Raw genomic sequence first — 24038 nt, 5'->3', positions numbered from 1 at the left:
AGAAATAAAGTTTAAAATGTGTATTTCTATAATGTGCTCAAAAATCTCAAAAAAACTTTTCATTTCTTCATTATCTAACAACCACTTAACTACTCAGAAATGTTTTTTGATATTTTTGAACCATGACATAATGATTTTTTTTTTTTTTTTTTGCCCTTAAGAATTGCTTCAATATCTTTTTGGTTGCTGTGCTTCAGAAAAACAACTTATTAGTAATCAGACACCAGAAATTATTCCTAGAGCCAACCATCAATTCCTGTCATCCTGGATAAGCCTAGAACATTTGCTTTTGGAACACTCTCTAAGTACAAGAAGTAGCTCCACTCAGAAAATCACTTTAGAATGATATATTAAATATTTACCTAAAAGTTCTATGTGGTAAATATCTTATAATGACCCCTGTCATGCTAATTTTAGAACAAACTCAACACTGCAGCCATTTTAATCTAGTTGCAGAGAAATAAAAAATCATTAACACTAATGTAGGGTCATAAGAAAGCAAAAACTACCTCTGCATTTTTGAACATCTTATTTCTTTGCTTGTTTCTATAAGATAAGGTAAAAAAAAAAGTCTCCCATGTTCACATTTTAATATGTCAGTGCTTCAGAGCACCATATTTTTTTTACCTATATTCTGGACATTTTCATGAATCATATGACACTAAGAAAAATTAAAATATACCATCTTGTCTCATATTTTATTACAATAACCCTAACTGACAGTAACTGACTTGATTTAATTATTCCGTATAATTAAGTAAAATTGGATCTCAATTCTTCTACTCTTTAGAAAAAGTGAGCCCTATAAATTTCTATTTAACGTGTTTTCTAGGCCATAACAAAGAAGCATACTGTACCTCTCATGTTGCTGGTTGTTGCAGATGTGGTTGGGCAGGTTGTTATGGCTACAGTGGTTGTGACTGTTGCAGAGGTAAGGGAGGGGATGATAGTAGTGGGAAGCAAAGTGTTGGGAACATCTGGTGAGTGGAAAAAAACAAAATATAAAACAAAATCATATCATGCAAACAAAACAGAAACATAAATGATTCAAATTATAAATACACATATCTTATTTAGGTTTAAATTTAACAGGCTTAAACAGATTATCTGGTACAAAGCTCCTTGTACCACGCAGTTCTTGTCATTTTTTTGTTCACTTATTTTTCATGCTCTTACACAAAGCAAAAACCTGGAGCAATGTTTGAGAATAAGCAGACGGCTTGCAATATTTTGAGTGAAATTTAAAATGACAAGAATTCATTTGTTCATTGAGTCATTTAAAATGTTTGACATGCAGTAGCAAAATACAGATAGGTAAAACAAAAATTGACATGCTTTGTCAAAGAAGTAAACAAAGAAACAACACAACAGAAAATATACACAAATAACACCACCATGTAAGATTAAAGAAACGTTAACGATGGATGAGTATATGCATGTTAAATACTTTTTGATATTTTTAGGCAAACAATGATAGGAAATAGGATGAAAGCAATCTTTAGATACAAACAAAAACAAAGCCAATTGTTATTATTATTATTATTACTATTATTTTGCTTTTCCTTTTCTCACAAATGGTGTTAATGCACAGCTTAGAATCTTGCAATTCTTACCCTGATTAGCTGGCAACGCCTTCTAACAATTTTTCAGTACATAGAAGTCTTTAACAAGTATTGGGTCAACTAGCATGGAACTCAATATCTGAAATGTTTATGATTCATATTATTTGGCATACCTAGGAGAAGTTATTGAACATAGATTTGAACCATAATATTCAACCTCTAGTCCATAAATAGTCAAAGCTGGCAAAAGTTGACAGTAGATTAAAGTACAGAGGACATAATAGACTGAAAAATAGTTGAGAGTTTAACAAGATTTTCCTTCCTTTCACTCAAAAGCAGCTGAAACTTGGAAAAGCAGCATAAACACTGAAACAATACAGCCAGTGTCAAGCAATGAGAATTTCATTAAGATCCTGAGAGTCAACTCTTGTCTCAGGTGTATAGGCATATAATTTACACAGTGAGGAAATGAGAAACAGTTCACAAATTACCTGTTGTTACTGTGCTGGAATTTGATTTCACATGTTTGTTACACAGCCCCTATATATTCAGAGCATTTGATAGATTATTTTGCTATTAAAAGGCTTCCTGTCATTCCCTCAGTTAAAGTCTGTGAGTTACACTAAAATTTTTCTAGTTCCTTACTTTTGATAAATAGCCCTACTCAATCCTCAGACTTTAACCTGCTGAATTGTCTAAGCTGGAGACATCAGAAAACAGCATGAGATCATTCTCTTATCTTTGGTATTGATGTTTACACCTGTTTTTCAACAGGGAAAATACTTCCTGGCTAGTCAAATTAAGAAAATAACCTCCTGAAAATCCAATGGTGCTACATTAGTCACTAGAGAAAATGGGTATTACCTGGGGTGCAATTAACATGATCATGAAGTAGAATTGACTTTAACAACATTATAAATGAATAAATACTATGTATACATGCACGCTCATCTCTTGTTTACTAATTTGTTATACCTTCTTATTTTCATTATAAGCCTTCCTAAATAGTTAGGCATGCTGGAGATAAATGAAAGACATTTTCTAAATTAAAAAAAAAAAAAGTAATTCGAATTTTTACAAATATTCAAATTAGAAAATAATAGAATTTTTGTCAGCAAAATCATTTGCTCATTAGAATCTCCAAATATATGTACTTAATTAGTGAAAAGGGAAATATTTTCCAGGGCTATCAAATATAAGAATATACAATAATATAAGTCCCTTAAAACTCAGTGGAAAGAACTTGATATCACCAAACTATCACAGGTTATAAAATATTAGATTATTTGCTATTAGACACTGGATTAGAAGAAAATTTCATTGGCTCTGAAAAGCAGTTTTTCAAAATCATCTATATCATTTGATTCTCAGATGCAAATAACAGGATTTGGTGTTTTTATTTATTTGTTTGTTTAGCAAAAAATCTCACATTGTTTAGATTTCTTTACCTTACTGTGTATCAACAAAGATGGGCAATAACTAACTCTGATTTGTTTTGGAGACAATCTACATATTTTCATGCACATTCTTCTATAAACCAAGCAATATTCTTTTTTCCATGTGAAGATACATGATATATAGGGGCTTCCATCCCCATGCTAATATTCAAAAAATATAAAAACAGTGGGTAGTTTTAATAATTGCTAATCTACTTTAAGAGACCTGCCCTAGAGTCTTTTACAATGTCCACCACTAGTCATTATTGACTCACAATCTGGCTCTTGCTTATCTGATCATCATTTTCTCTCATCTTCTCCCCTTGACTTCATATGCACCTAAAAAGAAAGTGGCTGAAAGCAATTGATGGGAACCACCTTGGCTGATATGACAGCTGGGTCAAGAAAATGACTTGTCAAATAACAAATCGCTCCCAGGCACTCTTACATATTTTTAATCACTAGTAACATTATTTCAGCTTACATGTTTGGAAACATTTTTGTTTTTGAAAAAAAAAAAAAAAAACCAAAAAACTGAGGGATTCTTTATTCTGTTCTTTCTTCTCACCACACTGTTCATTCAATTCTTTCAACTTTATTGTGAAATAGCAAACATTTAATCTTAATATTCAATGCCAGGAGAGTAATCAGAATCAATTACAACTCAACCATGTAAGATTAGCTGGAATTAGTTGGAATTCTCAGAAAGACCAAGAGAATCGAGTGATACTTCTTGTACCTAAACTTTCTATTGCTATGATTTTACTCAGTTTCACCACTTGGCAATGAAGCTTTGAATGGAAAAATTCTGCCTGCTTTTTTGTTGGTACCTAGCACAATTTAGAAGGCCAATAAAAATTTACTAAATGAATTTGTTCATAGAATTATAAGCATATAATGTATTTTAGGGGATATAGAAAAGTCAATTTTTTGACAAGTTAATATAAAACTAAAATATTTCATTACCCAAAGAAAGGCAATGCCAAAGAATGATCCAACTACTGCACAACTGCACTCATCTCACACGCTAGTAAAGTGATGCTTAAAATTTTCCAAGCCAGGCCTCAGCAATACGTGAACCATGAAATTCCAGATGTTCAAGCTTGTTTTAGAAAAGGTAGAGGAACCAGAGATCAAAGTGCCAACATCCACTGGATCATCAAAAAAGCAAGAGAGTTCCAGAAAAACATCTATTTCTGCTTTATTGGCTATGCCAAAGCCTTTGGCTGTGTGGATCACAATACACTGTGGAAAATTCTGAAAGAGATGGGAATACCAGACCACCTAACCTGCCCCTTGAGAAACCTGTATGCAGGTCAGGAAGCAACAGTTAGAACAGGACATGGAACAACTGACTGGTTCCAAATAAGAAAAGGAGTATGTCAAGGCTGCATATTGTCACCCTGGTTATTTAACTTATATGCAGAGTACATCATGAAAAATGCTGGGCTGGAGGAAGCACAAGCTGGAATCAATATTGCCAGGAGAAATATCAATAACCTCAGATATGCAGATGACACCACCCTTATGGCAGAAAGTGAAGAAGAACTAAAGAGCCTCTTGATGAAAGTGAAAGAGGAGAGTGAAAAAATTGGCTTAAAGTTCAATATTCAGAAAACTAAGATCATGGCATCCAGTCCCATCACCTCATGACAAATAGATGGGGAAGCAATGGAAACAGTGGCTGATTTTATTTTTCTGGGCTCCAAAACCACTGCAGATGATGATTGCAGACATGAAACTAAAAGATGCTTACTCCTTGGAAGGAAAGTTATGACCAACCTAGACAGCATATTGAAAAACAGAGACATTACTTTGCCAACAAAGGTCCATCTAGTCAAGGCTATGGTTTTTCCAGTAGTCATGTATGGATGTGAGAGTTGGACTATAAAGAAAGCTTAGTGCAGAAGAGTTGATGCTTTTGAACTGTGGTGTTGGAAAAGACTCTTGAGAGTCCCTTGGACTGCAAGGAGTTTCAACCAGTCCATCCTAAAGGAGATCAGTCCTGGGTGTTCATTGGAAGGACTGATGCTGAAGCTGAAACTCCAATACTTTGGCCACCTGATGCAAAGAGCTGACTCACTTGAAAAGACCCTGATGCTGGGAAGGATTGAGGGCAGGAGGAGAAGGGGACGACAGAGGATGAGATGGTTGGATGGCATCACCGACTCAATGGAGATAGGTTTGTGTGGACTCCGGGAGTTGGTGATGGACAGGGAGGCCTGGTGTGCTGGGGTTCATGGAGTTACAAAGAGTCAGACACGACTGAGTGACCGAACTGATTTCATTGCTACTGATTACAAAAAGTTCTCCGTCCTTACCACATACAGAAATTTTTTTTTTCATTTATTTTTATTAGTTGGAGGCTAATTACTTTACAATACTGTAGTGGGTTTTGTCATACATTGACATGAATCAGCCATGGAGTTACATGTATTCCCCATACCACTCCCCCCTCCCACCTTCCCTCTCTACCCTATCTTTCTGGGTCTTCCCAGTGCACCAGGCCCAAGCACTTGTCTCATGCATCCAACCTGGGCTGGTAATCTGTTTCACCATAGATAATATACATGTTTCGATGCTGTTCTCTCAGAACATCCCACCCTTGCCTTCTCCCACAGAGTCCAAAAGTCTGTTCTGTACATCTGTGTCTCTTTTTCTGTTTTGCATATAGGGTTATCATTACCCTCTTTCTAAATTCCATATATATGTGTTAGTAAAGACAGCCCTCAGATTGGGAGAAAATAATAGCAAATGAAGAAACAGACAAAGGATTAATCTCAAAAATAATTGAGCAAGCAATTCCTGCAGCTCAATTCCAGAAAAATAAATGACCCAATCAAACAATGGGCCAAAGAACTAAACAGACATTTCTCCAAAGAAGACATACAGATGGCTAACAAACACATGAAAAGATGCTCAACATCACTCATTATCAGAGAAATGCAAATCAAAACCACAATGAGGTACCATTACACGCCAGTCAGGATGGCTGCTATCCAAAAGTCTACAAGCAATCAATGCTGGAGAGGGTGTGGAGAAAAGGGAACCCTCTTACACTGTTGGTGGGAATGCAAACTAGTACAGCCACTATGGAAAACAGTGTGGAGATTTCTTAAAAAACTGGAAATAGAACTGCCATATGATCCAGCAATCCCACTCCTGGGCATACACACTGAGGAAACCAGATCTGAAAGAGACACGTGCACCCCAATGTTCATCGCAGCACTGTTTATAATAGCCAGGACATGGAAGCAACCTAGAAGCCCATCAGCAGATGAATGGATAAGGAAGCTGTGGTACATATACACCATGGAATATTACTCAGCCATTAAAAAGAATTCATTTGAATCAGTTCTAATGAGATGGATGAAACTGGAGCCCATTATACAGAGTGAAGTAAGCCAGAAAGATAAAGAACATTACAGCTTACTAATACAGAAACTTTTTATTTCCTGAAGCATACATTTTCAAGACTACAATCTGAAAGTCCTTTCAGTAAATATCCTTGCTAACAAAATGAGGACTTCCCTGGTGACCCAGTGGTAAAGAATCCACCTGCCAATGCAGGAGATGCGGATTTGATTCCTGGGTCAAAAAGATCCCCTGGAGAAGAAAATGTCAATCCACTCCACAATTCTCCCCTGGAAAATTCCACAGACAGAGGTGCCTGGTGAGTTATAGTCCATGGGGCTGCAAAGAGTCTGACAAGACTTAGTGACTAAGCAACCACAACAATAAACAACAAAACAGACTGAGTTTTTGTCTATATATTCTGCTACTCTGAAAGCTGTGTGAGCCTGACCTGAGATTCTTGCACTCCGCATCTCCTTGGGAACTCCCTCCATTTTCACCTGATTTGAGACTTTCCAAGAAAGGGTGAAAGGCTAGGAAAGACCACTGAGTAACTCATTGTGATCAGTGGTAAATGATCACAGCAAAATTGTGAGTTATCTATTACTATCCCCACTTAATGGATGAGAAGATTTTGAGATAGTTTCCTTGCCTTGAAAATCATACATACATATGCCATATTATAGAGATAATTTTCTTAAATATACAAGTATACTGGAGAGACAAATTTCTCTAACATTTCCATCTCAAGATGATTTATTTTACCTGCCTGACTGTAACTCTTGTCAAAGCAGAAATTAGTGAAATTCTGAGCTGTCTTCCTGAGTCCAAACATCTACCTCTCTAGTTTTTACCCCTACAAGTGAGCACCAATATTTAACATCATTCAGCAATTATTTTAAAGGTTTTGGCCTTTTATTTAAACATTGATAATGAGAGTGAAGCTATATTTCCTTAAGGAAATACAAAATTGGAAACACAAGTAATAGTCGTTACCTTATTTTTGAGGTATCTAGAATCTTGTATGTTTTAAAACCATTATGCTATTAACATAAAGCATACTCAATCAAATATAGCACAGGATATAAAATGCAGATCATTGTCTCCTTTTTTACAACACATTCATTTTTTCTCTCTCCTTGTTGAATAAAATACAATGTGTAGAATAAAAATACACTGATTTATAGGCAGAAGAATTAAAAATGTGCACATATACAATAAAAGTAACTTAATCCTGCTTCAACATCAATTTATTAATTCTGTTCATAAAGCCACATAATCTGCAGTCATATTAATATTATAAGTAATCTGCTAAATATGACATCAATTTAGAAGATTTTGCCTTACATGTTCACATCCTATGATTAAAGGGTATTTAAATGGATACAAAAATAGCTATAAATGAAAAACAGAAAAAATCAATAGTATATAATTTGTGGATATTAACATTCAGAAATGGCAGCTATCTAATAGATCAACCAATTAACTACATGATATTTCATCTCTGTTTTCTACAATATAAAGACTGGTTCAAATTTTTCATTGTCATTTTCCTTGGAGAGCATGTTAATCTAATTAAATACTGTTGAATTTGCCTGAAAAAAAAAAAGTGGCTAAGTTAAGAAGTTCAGCATTTATAATTTACAAATTTACTGTATTATATAATATATTTTCTAGATATTAACATAAAAATGATGAAGCTAACAACTGATAAAAAATGTAGTTTATGTAAATAGGTATTTTTAAAAATGAACAAAGTGAAAATAATTAAGATTTTGCCTATTTTAATTTAGATCTGATCAGAGAAATTAGTATATAGATAAAATTTAAAACCAAAAAGAGAAATTTCAATAAAGTTCTTCAAAATCATAAATAACAAAACATCTTCTAGTAAGTAAGAAATTTGAATGTGAAACAATAGTATCTTCAAGTTGTTAAAAATTGTTATCACAATATATACAAATGTGTAACACCGATCTCTAAAATTGTGATTATGTGTTTAAATCCTTTCTTAGCAGATTAAATTTTAGGGAGCTACTCATTTACTATATACTGTTGCTGCTGCTGCTGCTAAGTCACTTCAGTCGTGTCCAACTCTGTGCGACCTCATAGACGGCAGCCCACCAGGCTCCCCCGTCCCTGGGATTCTCCAGGCAAGAACACTGGAGTGGGTTGCCATTTCCTTCTCCAGTGCATAAAAATGAAAAGTGAAGGTGAAGTCGTTCAGTCATATCTGACTCTTGGCGACCCCATGGACTGCAGCCTACTAGGCTCCTCCATCCATGGGATTCTCCAGGCAAGAGTACTGGAGTGGGTTGCCATTGCCTTCTCCTACTATATACTAACATGGGTAAAACTTGCTAAAATGGTTTTGTGGTTTAAATAAGATATTTAAATGAATTCATAGAGGTCCAAGATTCATTATTTATTATTTATTAATAAAATGTTATTGTTTTAGAAAACTATAGTAGCCATAATAAAATCAGGAATTTCCTTTAAAGAAAAAATTTGAGAATTTGTATTGATGGGGAGCTGAGAAAAATAAAGGTCCAAGCATGAAAATATTTGCCTATAGTTTTACCTACACAAAGAGGTTAAGTTAAAATAAATTACAATTTTCATCTTACTTGTAACATATATAAAGAGTTACCCTAACATATAAGGAAAATTCAGGAATATTTCAATAATGTCAGATAAAACCCCAAATCTAGTCAATTGTGCAATTGTATATTATGAAGACAAAATCTGAGTAAGCGGCAAAAGTTATTCATGTGAGTGAATGTTGAGTACAAATTAATGCAGTATAAATACTGTGGGTTACTTCTATAAGAACCTATTCACTTGCAGAAACACAATTTCTACTCATACAACAAAGCTATTGAATCAGGAAACCAAAATCTGTGTTCCCAGGGACCACGGCTAAACTTTGCTATGACAGTTCATCAGTCCATCATGTCTCCTGCTTAATCTCTATGACTCTCATCTGAGCTCCAAACTTATACCCACTTGAGTTGCCTCACTGTTCAAGTTTTCTGGAACAACAGGGGCTAGAGGTCTTCAGCGCATGTATGCCTGGCTTCTTTTCTTTATTTCTTATAATGCCAGTTAGCTTAAACAGAAAAGCCAAAGACTGGAACACAAGACATCTGCCCTGACACAAGTGACTTCCCCAAGTTTTAGACTCAGCTCTTTCTGTTCTCTTTGTTGCATGTTTTCGGAGTTACATTCTGTTTCACATTAGTTTTCTCTTTCATGTTTAATTCCTTCCCTCAACGTGCTTTCAAGCACTTCACATTCACCTCTACACATGCTTATTTTCCATATTACCATGACACATATATTTATGGACCTATGTTCCTAATAAACTGTAAGCTCAATCTTTAGAAATCAGCATGTTTTTGCTTTTAAAAATATAACTTTGCCTTGGTACAAATTTACTCTGATCCAACCCATCGGTATCACCTAGTCTCATCTTAAAGTAGCCTCCCCTTTTTTGATGTGCCTAGTAAAATGCTACCCTCAACTTTCAGCCTTATTCCTACCTGCTCTGTAAAGACTTCCTTGATCAACTAAACCCCAACTGATTTCCTTTTTCTGAACACTTTTTGTGCTTTCTGAGTTTATCTAGTGTTCCTGCATTTTGTTACCTATACCCCTCTACCATAAAATTAAGGGCTTCCCTGGTGGCTCAAATGGTGAGAATCTGCCTGCAATGAGGGAGACCTGGGTTTGATCCCTGGGTTGGGAAGATCCCTTGGAGGAGGGCATGGCAACCCACTCCAGTATTCTTGCCTGGAGAATCCCATGGACAGAGGAGCCTGATGTATTGCCATAACAATGTTGTTTACATTCATGACCACACTATTGTGATCCCACCCAGAGTTATGTGCCTCTCACTAGTTATATTGCTCTCTCTATCTTTCCTTCAGTGGAGAATATCTATCAAAATACATGAGTAGCATTAAGGTAAAATTTTTAAATTTTTTTTAAGTAACATAGTCACTAATACACTCAACTATTCTCTTAATAATAAAGTTCACAGTAAACAGAATACATACCATAGCTCCTCATGAAATTAATGGTTGAAATCTGGGAAGCTATCACATTTACTTGGCAATTAATGCATTACTAGTTTGTTTTTTTTTCATGAATATAAAAGATGATAAGATAACAGAGGAAATAGGTATCAAATCCATGGTACCCTTGTGACTCCTTAGGGTACTCAGCTCTAGGCTTTGAGTTTGACTGATAATTTATAAATAATGCATCTTTTGGTGGTAATAGTAATGTTATCAGTACATAGGAAATGGCATCAATTTTAAAGACATGGATCAGTAATTGCACCTTATACATGGTTGATCTCTGCAAAAAAATTATCCTTCCTCCTCCTTTTACCATTCATGAAGTAATTTTTAGGAATTTCTGCTAAGAATCATCCAGTCTAAAAAATTAAAATGCAGCATACTGAAGAATATTACATTCCAAATGCAACTTTTCAATGTTTTTAAAAGTGTCAGAGCTCTAAATCATCACACTCAATTCAAAATAATAGAAAAAGAGCCCTTTTTCACATCCTAATGAAGGAATTCAAAAAACGCAACTATATTTTGTTATTGGAGCTTATTAGAGCACAACAGATCCTGTATAACCTTGTCAAAATGAAATCACTTCCAACAAGCACTGTATACAATAAACTCCAGAGTATTACAGCACCTTTTTTCCAATAACGAGCTTTTCAGGTTAAAGGTATATTCTGTTCTCTACAAATGCAGTGTACAATAATTTCTAACTTGTCAACCTGTTTTGTTTTGTGGCAGTTTCTCTTTTTAAAAATGGCATTCTGGCCCATTCAGATTGGATTTTCGAAGCAAAATTAAGTCTAAAGAGTCCCAGAAGCCCAAGCTGTTTGTTTCCTCTCCAAGGACCAGTATTCAATAGGGAGAAAAACTGTTACCATTTAGTCTGGACTCATGTGTCTACTTCCTTTCCACTTTCTGTCACTAACTCCCCTAGGTGGTCCTGGGATAATCAACAGCGAATCCAAACCAAGGTTTATTATTGGAGATATGAAAGGCTATTAGTGGAATATTGTTAACCAGAATTTGACATATTAATGTAAGAAGTAGCTTTCTGATAGAAATTATTCACATTCCCTAATTTTAAAAATAGTAAGGGACACAGAAATACAGAACAGACTTTTGAACTCTGTGGGAGAAGGTGAGGGTGGGATGTTTCAAAAGAACAGCATGTATACTATCTATGGTGAAACAGATCACCAGTCCAGGTGGGATGCATGAGACAAGTGCTCCGGCCTGGTGCACTGGGAAGACCCAGAGGAATCGGGTGGAGAGGGAGATGGGAGGGGGGATCGGGATGGGGAATAAGTGTAAATCTATGGCTGATTCATATCAATGTATGACAAAACCCACTGAAATGTTGTGAAGTAATTAGCCTCCAACTAATAAAAAAATTAAAAAAAAAAAAATAGTAAGGCATCTTTAACTTTATCGATAATTACAGTGCCATTGGAAGCAACTGTAAAAGGAAAAGTTTACTGTATTTGATTTTTTTGCCTGTGCAGAGGACATTTATCTGTTCCCATTATGTTCAGCTACTTGTAACAGCCTATTTGGATTATAGCATAAGAATGGATAACAGCACCAAGGCTTTTACTTAAATGACAATCTCCAGGTTGACAAGGCCTCAACAAGCCAGAGCTTGCCTCCTCTTCCAGAGCCATATGGTAACCTCATCTGCTTCATAAAAAGGAACCCTTTCAAAAATTAGATTTGAATGCATCCCTTTTCATTCCTCTGAGAGCTTCAACTGGCTTCACATACTGAATGAAATCCTTATACAATTTAAAAAAAGAAAAAAAAAAAGGCTGTTCTTGAAAAATGAAAACTACTGCAATTTTAAACTGTAGGTGGCAACCAACAGTCTTATGTAATTATGAGAAAAGTTGATGAATAATATCAGTCTGTTATTGAAAAAAATGTATGCTTTTTTCTTTAAAAATAATCTTTTAAATTTCAAGCTGACAAAGGAAAGAGAAATTTAAAATGGGGGAAAATTCCTTTGAAATGTATGATTCTATATTATTTAGGCCCACCTATTTCCGTACTGGGAGCTCTTTCCTAAAAGTACTTTGTGCTCAGTCGCTGAGTTGTGTCCAACTCTTTGTGGCCCCATGAACTGTTGCCCCCCAGGCTCTTTTGTCCATGGGATCTTTCAAGCAAGAATACTGGAGTGGGTTGCCATTTCCTTCTCAAGGAAAATTACTTTACCAAAAAGTAAATCAGATGATTTGATCAAATACTTTTTAAGTATTAAGTATTTCTAATGCTTCCCATTTGAAGAAAAAACTTAAATATAAATATACAAAAAGGAGTGGTGTGATGTAGTAAAAAAGTAGTGCTTGAAAAATCAAGATATTTTGATTTTTCATTTAGGTTCTGTGATAAAATAATAGAGACATTTTGCCTATAATTTAATCCCTTTGCGCCTATGCTTATTCATCCAAAAAACACAGTTCAGATCTGGTCTTTTATATAAATCATTTTGGACCAAGTTTCTTTATTAGTGATGAGTAACAGTTGATTTTCTAAAAGCAAACATCTTCACTCAGGAAATTTTGTAGCTGTGAAAAAATTTTGTATGACTTTAGGAGATTCATTCAATCTCTAAAGATGGTACAGATTTAAAAATGCAAGGAAGTAAACTTATATAATACTTCATATCATAAATCATATCTCTCCAAACTTCAAGATAATCTTATGTGGGCTTTGAAAAATTAATGATAACAAGAATGGAATACTAAGAAATGCTCATAAAAGTGAACTTTCAGGAGACAAAAATCACTCTTCATATCAAGACTCTGGTATTTAAATATATCATGCTTATGACTAAAATATCTCAAACTTTCTCTGCTTGGTCCTATTTTTGAAATGTTTATTTGCTATTATGCAAAGTATTTCTGTAACTCATACTAAGCTATATATATTACATATGTATGTGTTTATAAATATATATATATATATACAGAGAGAGAGCTGAACCTCTGTTAGCTCAGATGGCAAAGGATCTGCCTGCAATTCAGGAGACCCAGGTTTGATCCCTGTGTCAGGAAGATCCCTTGGAGAAGGGAATGACAACCCACACCAGTATTCTTGCCTGTGGAATCCCATGGACAGAGGAGACTGGCAGACTACAGTCCATGGGGTCATAAAGAGTCAGACTGAGTGACTAACACACACACACACACCCATATTTTACTATGTATATTTCTCACCATGTAGAAACATTTCTAATTTTATCTTGATTCCTCTTCCTATTTAATACACAGATTCCATGAGAGAATAACTATGGGTTCTGGGTCCTGAACCAAATATCCTGAGGGCATAACTAAACTGTGCTACTCTCCTATGTTACCAACTTGTATAAGTTGAAAAATGCTGTCATGAAATTGGAGTTTATTACACAGCAGTAATTTTGGTGAATTCTAATTTTCACATACATGTTTGTTGTCTGATCAATGCTTACAGGTAATAAAATGAATGAGTTGGAAAACTCAGCAGTGGCCACAGGACTGGAAAAGGTCAGTTTTCATTCCAATCCCAAAGAAAGGTAATGCCAAAGAATGTTCAAACTATCGCACAATTGCACTCATCTCACATGCTAGCAAAGCAATGCTCAAAAATCTCCAAGCCAGGCTTCAGCAACACGTGAACCGTGAACTTCCAGATGTTCAAGCTGGATTTAGAAAAGGCAGAGGAACCAGAGATTGAATTGGCAATATCCGCTGGATTATCGAAGAAGCAAGAGAGTTTCAGAAAAACATCAATTTCTGCTTTATTGACTATGCCAAAGCCTTTGACTGTGTGCATCACAATAAACTGTGGAAAATTCTGAAAGAGATGGGAATACCAGACCATCTGACCTGCCCCTTGAGAAACCTGTATGCAGGTCAGGAAGCAACAGTTAGAACTGGACATGGAACAACAGACTGGTTCCAAATAAGAAAAGGAATATGTCAAGGCTGTATATTGTCACCCTGGTTATTTAACTTAAACGCAGAATACATCATGAGAAATGCTGGCCTGGAAGAGGCACAAGCTGGAATCAAGATTGCCGGGAGAAATATTAATAACCTCAGATATGCAGATGACACCACCCTTATGGCAGAAAGTGAAGAAGAACTAAAGAGCCTCTTGAGGAAAGTGAAAGAGGAGAGTGAAAAAGTTGGCTTAAAGCTCAACATTCAGAAAACTAAGATCATGGCATCCGGTCCCATCACTTCATGGCAAATAGATGGGAAAACAGTGGAAACAGTGGCTGACTTTATTTTTCTGGGCTCCAAAATCACTGCAGATGGTGATTGCAGCCATGAAATTAAAGGACGCTTACTCCTTGGAAGGAAAGTTATGATCAACGTAGGTGGCATATTAAAAAGAAGAGACATTACTTTGTCAACAAAGGTCTGTATAGTCAAGGCTATAGTTTTTCCAGTGGTCATGTACGGATGTGAGCGTTAGACTATAAAGAAAGCTTAGTGCAGAAGAATTGATGCTTTTGAACTGTGGTGTTGGAGAAGCCTCTTGAGAGTCCCTTGGACTGCAAGGAGATCCAACCAGTTCATCCTAAAGGAAATCAGTCCTGGGTGTTCATTGGAAAGACTGATATTGAAGTTGAAACTCCAATACTTTAACCACCTGATGGGAAGAACTGACTCATCTGAAAAGACCCTGATGCTGGAAAAGATTGAGGGCAGGAGGAGAAGTGGATGACAGAGGATGAGATGGTGTGATGGTATCACCGACTCAACAGACATGCATTTGGGTAAACTGCGGCAGTTGGTGATGGACAGGGAGGCCTGGCGTGCTGCAGTTCATGGGGTCACAAAGAGTTGGACATGATTGAGTGACTGAACTGAACTGAATAAACTGCATTCAAATATAATATTTAATATTCCAATATAGAAGCTTATTTAAATGAAAATTAAAGGAGATTTGGGGAATGTTTCAAAAACATTATTATACAGTTATCCTATAATTTAACCAAAAAGAGCTATTTACAGATACTTTTTGTGCAAGTATATTAATAATAGAAACTTTTTCATGTATGTAATCACAAGCTGGAATCAAGATTGCCAGAAGAAATATCAACAACCTCAGATATTCAGATGATACCACTCTTAAGGCAGAAAGTAAAGAGGAACTAAAGAGACTCTTGATAAAGGTGAAAGAAGAGAGTGAAAAAACTTGCCTGAAACTCAACATTCAAAAATCCAAGATCATGGCAACTGGTCCATGGCAATTGGTCCCATCATTTTATGGCAAATAGAAGGGGAAAAAGTGGAAGCAGTGACAGATTTTATTTTCTTCAGCTTCAAAATCACTGCAGATGGTGACTGCAGTGATGAAATTAAAAGACTCTTGTTTCTTGGAATGAAAGCTATGAAAAACCTTGACAGTTATTAAAAATCAGAGATATCACTTTGCCAGCAAAGGTCCATCTAATCAAATATATGGTTTTTCCAACAGTCATGTACGGATGTGAGAGTTGGACCATAAAGAAGGCTGAGCACTGAATGTGGTGCTGGGGAAGATTCTTGAGAGTCCCTTGGACAGCAAGGAGATCAAATCAGTCAATTCTAAAGGAAATCAACCCTGAATATTCACTGAAAGAACTGATGCTGAAGCTGAAACCCCAATACTTTTGCCACCTGATGAAAAGAGCTGACTCATTGGAAAAGATCCTGATGATAGGAAGGATTGAAGGCAAAAGGAGAAGGCAACTGCAGATGGATGAGATGGTTACACAGCATCAACTCAATGGACATGACTTTGAGCAAGCTCCTGGAGACAGTGAAGGACAGGGTAGCATGGTGTGCTGCGGTCCATGGGGTCACAAAGAGTCAGATATGACTTAGCGACTGAACAGCAATAAGAAGTATCAGGGACTGATAAGCTATAATATTTGGGTTTTATACTAAGTGTGATGAAATGCTTTTGGCAAAATTTAAACAGGGTAAGACTGAAGACTATGCATATAAAATATTTATATATTGCATCCATGTGGGAACTAGACTAGAGAAGGGGAAGCAAGGAACCAATTAACAATGTTTCAATAGGCTAGGTGAGAGAGGATGGTGGAAAGGAGACATACTCAGAAGATGGTCAGGAAATAGTGTTAGCAGGATATGCTGATGAATTGGAAAGAGAGGCAGAGAAAATTACAGGATAATTCTTAGATTCTGTAATAAGTACATGATCTGTTGTTACAATATTTGTCAAAACTACATTTTTGTTAGAAGCTACAAAGCAGGTTTTATGTAATAGCTTCCTCTATTTAAAATGCCATTGCTTCTAAAAAGGAATGCCAAAAATGTCCCCCATGGACTATTGAATACTGCTTGAATTTGCTAATGAATGAATGCATATATACTGAGGGAGAAGAGTTCTATACATTTTATAAAGCTATAATCTAGGCGTTTTTGCACATAAAAAAATCTAGAAAGCCTAAATACCACAGGTATAATCCTTCTGTTTCTGCTTACCATACTGCAATCGACAGAAAAGATCATATATAAAGAGTGCAAGAGAAAATATTTTAAATGTTGCATTTGTTGGGTAGTGAAGTCTTTCATCCCTTCAGACAGGAATGAGGGTTTCCTCATGGCCAGTTTAGTCAGTGACCCATCTAGGTACCATAGACACATTGATTGATACTGCAGAGTGGTATCTCTGAATGAATTTTTATCTTGAAAAGTGAAACTTTGTTCACTTTATGTTCATCTTAAAGAGATGGAATGTAGCCTCAGCTCCATGTTGAGTACGCCTGCACAAATCCACCTTTCAAAAAGCTTTGTAATGAAAGTAGTGCCCCTGCCTCCACTATTTGATCCCATTCCACGTCTCTCTGTAGAGTTCAACAGCATATTCATCCAGTCAGAGGTACGCCTTTCCCACAGGCATCACAGCCCTCCCTGCTGTTTCATGTCCAGAGATGCTATGCTTTATCTCAGCGATTAAAGAAGGCACTGTTTTAAGAGTGATCCGACTAGTTTACTGTCTGGAAACTCTCAACTGAAGATGAGAGCGGCAACCACAGCGCTCTTCCATTAGTGCACTGTTTGTTGTTCCATATGGATGTCTTTTTCTACCCTTTGCTTCCTACACTGTATATTTTTCCATCGATGCTTCTAAAGAAAACTTCTCCAAAGGAAAATGCTCGTTGCGAGCACACAGAATTAATTTACCAACTGGCAGGTCTGTTTCCATATGAGGAAACAGATTTTAGCTGAATCCCTTTAGAATGTTTGTTAGGCTGTACATCTGTCCATAATCCAGTCTTCTCTTTCCTGCTCCCCACCCACTCATCTGAGCTCAGAGATTCACTCTCTTACTTTCTTTCTGATCTGTATCACCTTTCCTAACAGAACAGTTAAGTTTTAAAAAAAAAATTGTGCAGATTCTCAATGTTTCTAAATGTTTTGTATTATTTTGTAATTATAACAGTAAATGTAGGTGTGATTGCCGACTTTTTAGTCTAGCTACATATTTACTATGAAGAACTGAGGTGCATTTAAATTTTAATTGATGAGAGTTCTTACTAGCTCTCAAAACATTGATAATCATAGCAGAAATATGTGAAGCATAAGACTAGGAAAGTATGCATACTTGCTCAGTTCTAGAGTAAGACAAATTTAAAAACAAATTTCAGATATTACTTTATAGTAGTCCTAATCTGTTTCATAATTAGTACTGCATGCATCTATATATGTATTATTTATTTTGCTAACTTTAGGATCAGGCACTAATAACTCTTAAGCAATTGAACATATACTTTGCACATTTTTTTTTTTTTAATATTTGAAGGAGGTAACAGATGGCTTGGAAATGTTTGTTAAAGTGAAAGAAAGGCTACGCTCCATGACTCAATTTGTCTCTCTCCCATGATAAGCAAACTGGCTGAAAGGAAGAATTAACACCTAAAATGAGAAGTGAACTTGTGTTTACCTATAGTCTCTGAAAGAAACAGATACCTAACTAAACACAGCTTCAAAGTTTGTCTTGATGCAAAAACCTGCAATATCTTGGTGTACAACTTTCTGTCTCTCTGCATTTCTGACATTTATTATTAACAATAAAAGCAGAGTGAAAGGAAAATAGCAGTTGTATTGATTTTTTAAAGTTGGAAAGGCATATTTAATAGCTTGATGCCTTTCACTAAACCAAAACACATAGATATTTCTAGTAGTAATATTCTCTCTTACTCTAAAAATTAAAAACTTGAAACACTTTGTTATAATTGTTCTTACTAGCTAACCATAAAATGTGATAGATCTTATTCTATATATGTGTTATTCTGAGGTAAATTATCCTGAAAACAAACAAAAATCAATATCAGACTTTTCACCAGTATTTATTTCAATAGATACATGAACAAATATATAAAACAAACTGTAACTGTCGTGTTTTAGGGATACAAAGTCAGCAACTGTCAGTAAACTGGTTGAGATTACATAAACAAGCTTTTTACACTATTTCATTTTCTACTATGATAATAATACTAGTTATGGAGAGTTTTACTTGTCATAAAGATGAAATTTGCTAGAAAAAGCAAAATACGTACATATAGAGAAAACTAAAAATGTGGAAAGGTGAAAGGTGGGCAATTTTACTCAAAATAAGAATAGCGAGAGTTAAGGTAATGAAGAAGTAATGAAGTGTTATAAAAGCTTATTTACATAAGTTGATAAACAATGAATCAGTGGAATAAAAACAATGGCAAAATGGTTTTAAATTTCACATAAGGGTGACTATGGTAATGTGAAAAGTAAATTCAAAGACAGATGGGGAATATCATGAAAAACGTTCTGGAATAGTGCATCTCAGCCCTGCCATGACTGTCTGAGACAGCACTGAGTTGGGTCCCAGGTGGAGTGAGTTCTCCACTGAAACTCAAACTGGAATCCCCGTTACTCCCCTCTACAGTGTGGGCCTGCCGTAGTTAGTACAGCTACAGGTAGAAGAAGAAATAAGTTACTCATTTTTTTTTTTCTACTTAATATAAGTAATATACTGTATTTCTTCTGAATTCTGGGAAGGGTTTTGAGGCTAGAGATGACAGTGAAAGAGTTCCAGCATCTTTGTCCATCTTCCATTTGTATTCTAAGATGTTGGTTATGCATTTCTCTAGCATGAATGTGGAGGGAGGTCAAAGGCATTGGAATAGTTAAGGAGGAAGAAGTTTAGGACTTGGAAGGATGTGGTCATTTGTGTTTTTTCACTCTTCATAGATATTCTTTCAAACTGTTCCAGGTACTGCATATTTCTGACACTTCCAAAAGAATATTTTTTAATCAGTGGATGACAAATAAATACAAGAATTTAAGTTGCTCCCAAGCACAAAATAAGACTGGTATCAGATCAATTGCAATTCTCGGCAGCCGTTCTTTATGTGATGAATAGGTATCTTCTATGATCTTCGTATCTATACAAAAAGATGCAGGTCTGGATAGTCTCTCTTTGGGGAGAGAATATTTTATCTATACTTTCTGAATTTGATGTTGCATCAGAGGAACAAGAGTAATTATAACTTCCACTCTGCTCTCTTTATATTACTAATTTGCTGTAGTGTTGATATTTTTATGATCTTCTCTATTGCTTAGCTAATAAAAATAGAGAATTTCCTCATTCTTTAATAGAGATAATTTAATTTATGTTCTGGGTACCACTCAAGGAAGATAATGGATGGTAAACTATACAACTCTTGGGTAAATTTTATACCAGAGGATTGGATTGAGATTGCCTTTGGTATCATAAGACTACTCAGTCAGTCAGTCAGTTCAGTTGCTCAATTGTGTCCGACTCTTTGCAACCCCACAGACTGCAGCACGCCAGGCTCCCCTATCCATCAGCAACTCCTGGAGCTTACTCAAACTCATGTCCATCGAGTCGGTGATGCCATCCAACCATCTCATCCCCTGGCATCCCCTTCTTCTCCTGCCTTCAATCTTTCCCAGCATTAGGGTCTTTTCCAACGAGTCAGTTCTTCACATCAAGTGGGCAAACGATTGGAGTTTCACCTTCAGCATCAGTCCTTCTAACGAATATTCAGGACTGATTTCCTTTAGGATGGACTGGTTAGATATCCTTGCAGTCCAAGGGACTCTCAGGAGTCTTCTCCAACACCACAGTTCAAAAGCATCAATTCTTCAGTGCTCAGCTTTCTTTATAGTCCAACTCTCATATCCATACATGACTACTGGAAAAACCGTAGCCTTGACTAGATGGACCTTTATCAGCAAAGTAATGTCTCTGCTTTTTAATAAGCTGTCTAGGTTGGTCATAGCTTTTCTTCCAAGGAGCAAGTGTCTTTTAATTTCATGGCTGCAGTCACCATCTGAAGGGATTTTGGAGCCCCCCCAAAAATAAATTTGGTCATTGTTTCCATGGTTTCCCCCTCTATTTGCCATGAAGTGATGGGACGAGATGGCGTGGTCTTAGTTTTCTGAATGTTGAGTTTTAAGCCACACTCCTCTTTCACTCTCCTCTTTCACTTTCATCAAGAGGCTCTTCAGTTCCTTTCACTTTCTGCCATAAGGGCGGTGTCATCTACGTATCTGAGGTTATTGATATTCCTCTGGCAATCTTGATTCCAGTCTGGGCTTCAATCAGTTTGGTATTTCTCATGATGTACTCTGCATATAAGTTAAATAAACAAGGTGACAATATACAGCCTTGATGTATTCCTTTCCCAATTTGGAACCAGTCTGTTGTTCCATGTCTGGTTCTAACTGTTCCTTCTTGACCTGCATACAGATTTCTCAGGAGGCAGGTAAGGTGGTCTGGTATTCCCATCTCTTGAAGAATTTTCCACACAGAGTTTGTTGTGATCTACACACTCAGAGGCTTTGGTGTAATCAACAAAGCAGAAGTAGATGTTTTTCTGTAATTCTCATGCTTTTTCTATGATCCAGCGGATGTTGGCAATTTGATTTCTGGTTCCACTAGTAATATTATAATAGTAAAACTCTGATTTATTATTATGTACCTGGCACTGGTGGACACTTCTATTTATGATGTATGCCATTTGTTTATGAATAATCCAGGAGTACCATGTTATTTATTTATTTTTTTTATTCCAGACACTTGGACCATGTTGTCACAAACCCTGACATTTACACTATGGTATATTCATCCTCCTAGAGCTCTTTGATTTTTGTACTATACTTACTTGAATGCTTATTTTCCATGCTTAAGGTCCTTGAGTGCTATTCACTTTTGCTGCTATAGTGAATTTGCACTCGGTGGATAGATGCTATATATGTATTTGGTTAATGAAGGAATATTTCTGTTGATCTGAGTTCTTCAGGTAGCAAGAACAGCAATAGAACAACATACCATTAATATGGGACCATTAATATGGGAGTAATTAACCATTCAAAAGAAATAAGTAGTATGATAACCATAACAATATGAGACGAACTTCATTATTTTTACATAGAAGCAGAAAACACAAAGCAATTGTGGTCACAGGAATTAATAGGATAACAATGACCAGCAATTTAACAGATTAATGTCTCCACTGCTGAGCTTGTTAATGAAAAATGCTATTTTTTTTCTTAATGGGATCTCTACAGTACAAATGTTTCAAAAGTGTAATGTTTTATCTCACAGGTATTTGTATACTGAATTTTGTTAGGCCTTTCACTGAGAATGAGATTCAGACTGGTAGTTTCAAATTACTGTCTGTAGTTCTAATGCTTTAATTTCCAAAGGGGTCATTATAAGGAGTGAGGGGGGTGGGGACCCTCCAATGTTGATGGCACAAAATGTCAGTGCTGTTAACAATTAAATGTGAAAACATTTAAATAATGCTCTTGCACTGACACCCAAAGAATAAATCTATTAGGATGGCATCTAGATAGCAGATGATTTCACAGCAAAGTGCTCCGACCCCCATCAAGTTAAGAATCAATAGAACTTAGGTAACTGTGGTAGAGTCAAAGATGGTCTCAGCTCATGAAAGGCCCTTCTGTGCTGGAGTTATATTAAATTATCACAGCTAATGCAAAATCAAACTTGGTGTAAAAGATAAAAGGGTAAAGTTCTCACAAGCGATCACTTATCACTCCATTCCAAAATGCATACAGCATTCATTATAGATCGAAATGCCACTCAAATTTCATCATTTAGTCGGGTTTTGAAACAGCCAAACCATTAATAGAAGAGAGTAGCATTTTATATTTATACAACCAGTGACTAATGAAACATTATACCCTGTGTGCAAAGGAGAGAAAAAAAACAACAAAACTTTATTTTGTAATGAACCCAATTGGAGCCCTTTTAAAACACAGTGTATTATGGTTTCACTGTTTCATCGAGCCTTGCATTACATGTGTCAATAATCCTAGGTAAACCAGTGTTGAACTTCACAGCATTTATCTCGCAGCATGAATAGCACTAATCTATGGGGTGCTTTTCATGAACTGTAGTTCAAAAAGCAAAGCCAAAAATGACTTCTTACAAAGTGCTCAGAGAAATATTTATTAGAAATATGTCAACTGCCAACTACCTAAAGGTGGCTTGGCTCTTTAGGAAGTCATACTGTTGGCTAGCTTGCAAACACTGAGAAAACATGAATTTTCCCCCACTTGAATTACTTAAAAAAATGAATGACATATTTTTCATCAAAGTATATTATTTCCTCTGTCACTTCCCTTCTAATTGTCTATGTTTTTATGTCATATTGCTTTCGACACAATGTGACATGCTATGCAACATGCCTCCAGTTTCCCAAAAATTGTTAGGTGAGATAAGCACTTAAAGTTGAGGGTGAATCAGACTTCACTTCCATGACTGTAGTATCTAAACATCCAGATCAGCATGAACTGTAAGTGACTCCTGGATCCTGCTCTAAGGATCTAACTTATCTTCTTGACACACTCAAGGTTGTTATATTCTCTCTGGTAGTGAGCCTGGCAGGGGGTTACCACATTTAATTCCAATTTATCAGTCTAACTTGATCAGGCTGATCTTTCCCCAAAACTGAAATGTGCACAATTCATGAGATACCATAAATTACTCTCTCAGTTCTACTGTTTTCAAGATGTTTATATGTGGAAAGTCTATTCAGCACAAGCCGTTGTTTACCTTCAAGAGCAAATTGTTGCGAAGAACTGAGAAATGGTAGACACTAAAGCAATTTGAAAATAAGAAAGTTTTGTAAATTGATTTAATATAGTATTTTGGCCTGTATCATAACAACATAAGTATCTTTGGAAAAACAAACGGGGTTATTTTTCCCCTAAAATTAAATCACTTTACAAACAGTTAGACCTTATCCCCCAAATTCCTTTTTTTGGAAAGTTATAGAATTAATCCATGTTTCTTACAGTTATTTTATACTTAGATTCATGAGTAACATTTCAAATAAATGTACTCTGTAACTTCTAAGATCCACTAGATTTATTACAGCTTTGTATAGCTTTTACACAATACTCATTCAAATACTGTAATACTATGTAGAACATATTAGTCTTAGAAAATGTTTTCTTGGTGAAATATATGAGAAAAATCTTACACTCTATAATGCTTTTTTTCTCTTTGAGATTCACATTGTACCCTGTAAATAAACTCTGAGAAGTCTTGAAATAAAGAAATATGACTAATTTCAT

The 24038-nt window shown here is 35.8% G+C and overlaps 1 protein-coding gene across 5 annotated transcripts in view; it reads right to left on the bottom strand.

Annotated features, from left to right (window-relative positions):
- CADM2 (cell adhesion molecule 2) overlaps window positions 1–24038 on the bottom strand; it is a 1197963-nt gene that overhangs the window by 82421 nt on the left and 1091504 nt on the right. For 3 of the 5 annotated variants that reach the window (XM_043448928.1, XM_043448929.1, XM_043448932.1), the window contains one exon: window positions 858–977. The exons of the other annotated variants lie outside the window; for them this stretch is intronic. In XM_043448928.1, the coding sequence (XP_043304863.1) occupies window positions 858–977 (120 nt within the window). The remainder of the gene's footprint in view (window positions 1–857; window positions 978–24038) is intronic. 5 annotated transcript variants of the gene reach the window in all.

Source organism: Cervus canadensis, chromosome 27 (assembly GCF_019320065.1).
Source record: "Cervus canadensis isolate Bull #8, Minnesota chromosome 27, ASM1932006v1, whole genome shotgun sequence".
Lineage (NCBI taxonomy): Eukaryota > Metazoa > Chordata > Mammalia > Artiodactyla > Cervidae > Cervus > Cervus canadensis.
The sequence above is the reverse complement of the archived record's forward strand: the minus strand, read 5'-3'. Positions and strand labels throughout refer to the sequence as shown.